The sequence below is a fragment of the Halyomorpha halys genome, unplaced genomic scaffold (assembly GCF_000696795.3).
Source record: "Halyomorpha halys isolate HHAL.00 unplaced genomic scaffold, Hhal_1.1 Scaffold920.1, whole genome shotgun sequence".
Taxonomy (NCBI): Eukaryota; Metazoa; Arthropoda; class Insecta; order Hemiptera; family Pentatomidae; genus Halyomorpha; species Halyomorpha halys.
In genome coordinates, this window is record NW_027114350.1 from 383917 (window position 1) to 392558 (window position 8642).

At 30.2% G+C, this 8642-nt stretch overlaps 2 protein-coding genes across 2 annotated transcripts; both read right to left on the minus strand.

The window, feature by feature from the left end:
• Positions 1–908: 908 nt before the first annotated feature.
• On the minus strand, positions 909–6112 carry LOC106687156 (putative gustatory receptor 28a). Its single transcript, XM_014430877.1, has 4 exons — positions 5210–6112; positions 4071–4139; positions 3394–3483; positions 909–1064 (listed from the first exon to the last, which is right to left on the minus strand). The coding sequence occupies exons 1-4, from the start codon at positions 6110–6112 to the stop codon at positions 909–911; spliced, it is 1218 nt and encodes a 405-aa protein (XP_014286363.1).
• A 133-nt stretch (positions 6113–6245) lies between these two features.
• On the minus strand, positions 6246–8642 carry LOC136796808 (uncharacterized). Its single transcript, XM_067051551.1, has 2 exons — positions 7809–8642; positions 6246–6269 (listed from the first exon to the last, which is right to left on the minus strand). Exons 1-2 carry the CDS (start codon positions 8640–8642, stop codon positions 6246–6248), a joined length of 858 nt encoding a protein of 285 aa, XP_066907652.1.

Below are 8642 nucleotides of genomic sequence, written 5' to 3' on the forward strand. Positions count from 1 at the left end.
TATTTATCTATTTATTATTGCTCGATTCACATATGCGATGAGAGGATTAAATGCTGTCATTTATGACTTCACACTTCATGACATACAGTGCTGAAGTTTAGTAAGTATCTACTGAAGATTTTCTGATGATGGCTCTAATTGCGAGACCTCAATTGGTAGTTAAGAAAAATTGTACATGTTACCTTGCAAAAGTTTGGATTAAATATTTTTTTCTTTTTACGTATAAATATTTGGACCAGAATCAGAAACCCGAGTTTCCCAACAAAGTTTCTTTTTGAAGGATTTGATATGGTCAAAAAACATCAACATTTTAGAATATTTTTATGCATTTAAACTATCACGGTTGTTTCAATAAGAATTCTTCTTCGTTGCGTTCTTATAAAGAAGAAAATTCTCTAGAAATTTCGTCCTCTTAAGTTTTTTTTTAAACATGTATTAGTAAGCGCGTTGTATTTCAAAAATAAGATATATTTTCCAACTTTCTTAAAAGTTGTGAAAAACTGTTTTTAAAAATATTCCTTATACATTTATCAATATTTGTCCTCTAGCTGTATTGGTAAAACTTAATTGAAAGTTAATTACAACCTCGTCCCCCTCCCCCTCCTGAAAGCAGCAGCTGAACGAAAATTTTGTTAGGTGAACAATGATCAGGTAAAAAGAATTTATACATCATTGGAAATGAAAAGTTTTATTATAATGATCAAAGTAAAAATCACATAAATAAGTATCGTTAAAAATAAAAAATTGGGTGCAAGAGAAACAAAAATTGATATTTTATAACGTAGAAACTGAGCTCTGTGTATAAAGCAGTCTCTGTTCAAAGAAATAGAAAATGTGACTCATAATTGTATAAGATAGTGAAAAGTCGAGACTTAAGTAAAAATGAATAATAATATTCCAAACGCCTATTAAACAGTTCCTATAGTTGAAATCATGAGCGGAAGACTAGTTGTACTCGTATTAAGCAGAAGTGTTGCATTGTTGGAAGCATCTGGTGACGAATTCGAATTCGGTTTACCGAATTGAATGAGAATGACAAGATACGTCGTAGCTGCTGCTATCATCTGTAAAACAAAGATGAACTACTTAAAATAATAATATTATTATAAAATATTTTATCAACCCAAAGTAATACATAAAAGGAAGATGGTGTGGGTGCGGTATAAAAACTCAAACAGTGATAAATTTTTTTTTTAATATTTTAATTAATTATATAATTAAACAATTAATTATTGATTCTCGAGCTTTTCTCCTTTCAGAAAGCCCCGAAAAGTAGGATGAAACGTTGGATCATAATATATAGTTTACTTTTTGAGTTCTTTTGACCGCACTCTGACTATCTTCCTTTTATGTGATAATATTATGTTACTACATAAATATAAATCTATGTAGACATAAACCGTCTAATTCAAAATTTATTTTCATTCCTGGAGTAATTTTATTTTTAATTGAACGTTATAGACATTGATAAATTGTGATCCATTTTGAATTTTATTATTTGGTGCATAGACTGAAATTGATTGTAAAAGGAAACTGTAGGAAAAAATTTTTATTATACCATGTAATTATATGTAATTTATATATGTCCGATTAAGGATTGATTAGTATCCTGTGAGTTACAAAAAAAATAGTAGAAAGAAAGAAAAAATAACAATTTGAAGCATAAATAATTTTTTTTTGTTTTAATTAAAAGCATTTAGTTATTTTTATTGTTAGTAATATCGAGTAGGTCTTCACGTCAACTTTTCATTGACAATTTCATCTAAGTTCCAGTTAAGGATCTATTTTGATATGCAAACCTTCAAGTTGTACCTCCCATAGATTCGGAGATGGTCAAGAGGGGATGTTTTTTCTTGCATCAAAGCTATCAGAAAATATTTCTTCGTGTTTTTCTCAGGAATGGGTTGATTTATTTATACTTTTTGTCGATTTTGATTCTATAATATGGCATATTTTTCTCTGTTTAAATAAAAAATAATGAAAATGAGACATTTCAGATCAACTAATTATTATCAAACTAATTTTCAATGCGTTGAAATAATCTATTTCTTGTTTATTACTGATAATCCAATACCTATAAAATGTTTTTATTGGTCATGAAACCAATGAGTACAAAAAAAATATATAGAATTCTTCCAGACATAGACTAACTCTTCGACTCATCTCTATTCTTTGTCCTTATCCACACCCCTCCAACCAGTTCTTCCTTTAATCCCCACTACCATCATTTGGTGTACAAAAGGAGTCCCTCTTACCAAGAAGAAACAGCTAGTCAAAAATACTCCAGACAATAAGTTGTACATAGTAGTATTAGTTAAATTCTAAATAAAAAGTTTAGAAGGTAGGTTCGTACTTTGTCATTTGTCAAAGTAGCCTATTCACTCTTTTAAATAAAGTAAAATTTTCACTAGATTGGTGGTTAACAATCACAATACAATTGAGTAACCCCAGATAAATGAAAGTGAATTAGATAATGTGTATTGAATTTTGAAATGTTCACTATGTTTGATGGTAATGTTTTCATAATTTATTTAAAAATTATATTTCAGCTTTAACATCCTAATGTTTTATTTATAAGGCTACCCCAAACACGGAAACCATCCAGTCCCTGAGGAGCGAAATCGCTTCGGTTAAAAAAGTTCTTTGAAAGTGTCCTACATATAAGCTACCAACCTTTAAATAATTACTTGTAGAGGACAAGAATAAAGTAATCTAACATTAATTCTAAACTAAGAAAATAAAAAAAAATATATATATAACTCTGAAACTTGCCCACAACCTATTCTATTATGTTATAGTACAAGAGCAGGAGTGAAAAAACCCCAGTTATTTCATCCAAATTTTTTATTCATATTATGAAAACTTAGTAGTTCTCATACGAAGATAAACGTCATACTCTGCTTTATAGGACAGTAAATTAGCTTTAATTTGAATAATATATGCGTTAATAGACATTCATAAGAGATATAAAATAAATATAAATATCTCAAAATAAATTCACTAACTACTGGTTTATCAGTGCATTTTTTATGAAATATTGCTTTTTAAAAAGGTATGTCTCGATAATTAGAATAATTATTGAACGCAAACAGATCTGGCTAATATTTTAGCAAATTTACTCTTCTCTGATTGATGTTATATTAGATTTCCCAGTGGTGTTTACAATTTTAAAGATACGGAGATCAGAAAGAAAAATTATTATTTTTTTTTTTTACGTTTTGAAACACCGCCATTTTTGCTGTTTTCATTAAAGTAATAAAAATTGGGGTTTTTCTTCGGGGTATTGTACTATTTCAACATGAGATTTAGGAATCATGATTTCTGAATCACACAGATATCCCACTCCTGTCTTCAAAGCCTTAATTTAAAATAATCAAGGTATAATAAACTTACCGAATGAACTAGAGTGTAATCAAGTGTAAAAAAGCCACAAGCAGTGAAAACCACATCTCTCTTCATAGCTATATGAAGACGCAACTTTTTCTGAAATTACATTTTTCTACTTGAATATGGGATTTATTTTAAATCTTAATAACTTTATACAGAACTAAACACACTATTATGATTGATATATATATATATTTTTTAATCGCATTAAGTTTGATTTGTTAAATCTATACAAATGCATCCATAAATATTATATTTAGGCTTATCCATGTCTAAAAAAGACTAATTTATTAATTCGATCACATCTTGAATATTCGATACCAATAAAATACTCAGAATGTGATCGAATGAATAAATTATAACCTTTTTTTAGACAAAAATAAGTCTAAATTTTATTAAAATACATGTTGTATAGTAATATGGAATATGAACTGAAAAAAATACGCTTAAATGGGAGAAAAGAACAATATTCATTTTATTTCTAATGAATTTTAGAGCATGGTCTATTGAAAACTGCAGCTACAAATAAATCGTAAAGAAGTTAATAATCCATCACCATCAAGTAATAAATATATAACATTAATTAAGAAGTAATCTAGTAAACATTTATAATTTGAAATTAAAAAGCGTTCTGGTGTTTATTTCATTTCCAAAAGGTGAAAATAATGAACTGGTCAACCTACATCATTAGAAATATCGTTCATTCTGTCATCTATCATGAGCTGGTACAGTTGAGTGTTAAATTCTTTGGCCTGAAATTTTAAAGGAATAGAATTATAGCCGTTATTTTATTAATATTAGCTTAATATATGTCTTATACAAAGTGCCAACAGCAAAATTTTTAACTTTGACGCAACAAGCGCCTAAAAATAGTCTAATTTATAGTTACTAACAAGTTTTGTCTGAAAGAGTTTCTTAGAAGAAAATTAATTCTTAAAAGAAAATCTTATTTACTCAAAAAGTTTACTCACTTAAAAAGGTTACTTTAAAAGAAAAAAGTCAAAAATAAACATAAAATTAAAGGATTGATGTCATTTTTTAATCTAATGTTTTCAGCATCATTATTATTTTTTAGGCATTTCATTTATTAACTATTTCGTCAGTTAATTTATCAATAGTAACATAGCATTAAATAACAATAATTCCCTTTTATAATTGAGAACAAATCGTTTTAACATTTCAACTAAACTACTTTCTAGCATTTTTATGAAAAAAATACACCTACAGACCAAACCTAAAAAAACACACAATAGACCTGGGAATATTCAACAATGATCTATCTTTTTTCCACCAGACTATTTTATGAAGTGTCTGAAAATTAATTATGAATTTGAGAGTACAAAATCATTAAATGCCTTAATCCAGTAATTTTAAGATATAAAAATGCAGACTTTGACAAATGTTTATAAAGCACAAATGAGAGTATTAAAGAGTAGGTCTTATCTGCAAACTTAAAGTTTTTGAAGGGAAGGAAATTATAGAAGGAGACATTGAACTTTTTCCTCTGATATGTTTTGAATTTATTGAATTGGGCGTGAAAATTATTTGAACCGATTTGTATTGGACACTCTGTTTATTAACGTAGTACATATTTATTTAATTATATATAATAATGTTTCACCTTTGAAGAATATAATTTGCCCTCCGATGAAATATGTTACAATAAGATGTTTCAGAACTTTCATTACATAAATTAGAGAGATCTTATTTGCATAAGAATGCTCAGTTTAATGACAATTAAAATTATAAGAACATTTCGTTATGAGTATAATAAAACATACAATTTTCACTATCAATGATAAAATAAACTTCTGGTCATTACCTTTTCGTTGGCCTTGGAACAAGATCTTACCACGGTCCATACTTCATATGCTCTTACCATTACACGATATGATGTAATTGTGGCAAAGTTGAGCATTTTTACGTCTTTCTTCGCAACAAAAACGATAAGCTTTTCAACTACATGATAAAGATTAGTCGTGGTGAGTATGAATATCCCCGAGAATATCATCAGGATCTGGTGTGAGTACAAGGAGTTGATGTCTTGGCATATGTCCACCAAGGTACTGTGAGCTGTAGCAAGGGTCTGCAGGATTTCCAGATTTATATTTCTCACTCCTTTTTTAGTAATTTCATTCAACTTCTTTTTCACGGCAATTAGCCTTTTCTTCACTACATTTAACAACACTATGAACTGTGTTTCAACGATATTTATTATAATCAGTGGGTACATAAGCATGCACTCAATTAATATCGAATCTAGCTTTCGATACATTTTAGTGATCACCAAATCGACCATTATAAGGGAAAAGAGAGAAAACAATCTCACAAAAAGCGTCACGTACATGGAATACCTCTCCCTTTTTTCCTCAACATTTAATCCTAAAAGATAATCATCGACAGTCCCCAACGTTTCCATTACAATCCTTATCAGCTTGACGTTGTTGATTGCTTTCATCATACACACTATCAAAGTAACGATGACCATAATAAGCTGGAACCTTTCCAACATGAGTGAGAAACCAGACAACTGGTACGAATCGTTGACTTGTTCCATGTAGATGCCGAGGTACAAGGCATCCCCGAGAATGAGACTGAGGAAGAGGATTGTGATTGATGTGTGGACTAGAGAGAGCCTGAAGATGGAGTTGTAAGGGGCGATGCCAAAGATCTTCGAAATAGAAAACAGAGGTGAGGTCTCCCAGTAGACGTCGAAGGCTCTCATAGCTGGTCATCCAATGGTGCATCATTGGTCGGCCATCTTATAAAGACTTGAGGGAGGTCAAGGGTTCTTACCGAACTGACAACGGAACGATAGCATGCACCAATGGTTTTCATGGCAATCGCATTAGTGAAGCTCAATATATTCGATAGAGATCGACCTTGAAAAACATGGCATACTTAAAAAAATATAAAATGAAAATTTTCTCATTTTTATGATATTCAATTTTCTGAGAATTGGGTCATGGCCTATCCTATAACAGATTTCATTACGTTAAAAACGCCTAACTGAGAAATCTAAAACTAGCCTTAGAAAATCTGCCTTGATGCCATTGTAACAGTTCTGTATAACGTACTCCTTATTGAATAATAGAATGTTCAAAAACCAACGGTAGTAAATGCAGAATTTATCAGGAACAAAAGATAATGAGTTTTGGATAAAGCCCTAAAATTATAGCCGTATCATCCGTTATCCACAAATAAGGAATAATTTGAATTTATTACGATCTAATATTGATTTAATTTAATAGAATACTTAATAATTTGAAGAGAAAAAGAAAATAAGTGACTTCTTTCGTAGCATAATAACCTACCACGATAGAATTTCAAAGTAACAGGGTTGTTGAAAAATCATAGGTAGAGACCGGATTTCCATAATATTATACATTTTAGATCATTGTGTAATATGTTTTAAATCTGATATCAGTATCCTTTTCACCATCGATAGAGTAATATATTGAAATTAAATATTTTACTAATTTACATGTCTCCATTTTACTAATTTTTGGGTGTATTCCAAAATATTGATTTTTATTGCATATTTCAAACTTTTAAATAATTACTAAATTAGATGGCTTATATTTTAAAAGCATAAAATTGAATGCTTGAACCAAATTTTCTGTATTATACGCATTTATTTACACATGAATGCCACTATTTATTTATTTTCCCTTTTTAAATTTATGTTTCAGAATAGAAAAATATGGGATGGTAAGGCATTGTTTAACTAGTAAAGGAAAAATATTAAGTACACACGTGACGAATTTTCTTGGAATGGTATTTATCAGTGGTCTTAAGTAGCTATCAAAAAAATAAGTCATTAAAAGATTTCTCTTTTTAACTTAGATTCACACTTCACTCCAGCGTTTTATTATTCTATCGTACGTAATAGTTGTTATTGTCAACTTCTTATAAGTTTTCAAAGGTGTGTACTTAGTGACTTTACTTTGATTCAAACAAAGTTAAATAATCTTTCCATAGTTCAATACCTAAATTTAAACAATTAAACTGACATATGTAGGATTTTTGTGTTTTATTCCCAATTTTACAAATTTTGTTCTTCACTGCGAAATTTTGGGTTTTTTATTGCACGAAATTTATGTCTCTATTTATCCCCATACTTACTTTACTGTACTGTTAATTAAGTACTAAACTTATAAATAACTAAAGAAATTCTATAAAATAAATGTTAAAATAGTCGGGAATTCCAGTCAAAATTGTTTGCAAATTTGAAAATTTACCCTCCTTAATAAATTTTCATAGCAATGCCTTGTATATCAAAAAATGTTTACCTGTCAAATCTCGTAATACCTTGTTTACAGGGAACGTAAATATTTATTGACTACAACATTCTCCTATAAGGTTATTATGGGAAAGAACAAACAAATGCAAAATGTATAAATTAACAATATTTTCCATACCTTAACACTGACTTTGTGACAGATGTGTATGACATTTAACGCAAATGAAATATACAACATAACCCAACCAAGAAACCACACAATAAGAGGGAGAGCAAGTTGTGAATTTGTTCCTGCCTGCAATCGTTTTATAAGATAGAAAAAGTATATAACAATAGTACTCATCGAGGAAGCGATAATGATAAAAACTTGAAGAGAAAACAGAGAGTTTAAATCCCTGAAAAGTTGCCATAGTTCATTGTAGAGAGATGTTAGAAAAATCAATTTAATCCGGACCGGCCTGATTTCAGCCGTCAATACCGCAAAACGTTCACCCACTAGATTTATAAAAAATGAGAAAAATAAAGTGGTTGTAATCATAGGTAGGGTAGGCACAGTGTGAAAGAAAAAAAAATGGACAGGAAATCTGGAAACAACCATTGCCCCAATCACACATGTGACCGCTAAGGACTGAGCCAGCGTGAAGCCAAGACTGACGCTGTTTTTGCACTTGATGCCCATCCTCAGCAGTGAAATATCTATAGACACAAAGACTTGCATCACCCTATTCAATTGTTTGATTTTCAACACTGACCAAATGAAATTTAAAGGCAGGAGGATATGTGTACAGATACCATGGAGTATGACAAGGAAATAAATGAGTGGTAAATAAAAATTGACCAAAGAAGTTCGATGATACAACAGGCCCAGCAATACAAGTATCTGGAACAGTGAGAGGGCCATATGCAGCCTGTTCAGAGTGAATACCGATCCGAAGATTGTGACCGGGAAGGCACCACAGTACCGCATCAGGAAGCAGTACTTGGCTACACTCGATTCCAGCTCTGCCAACAT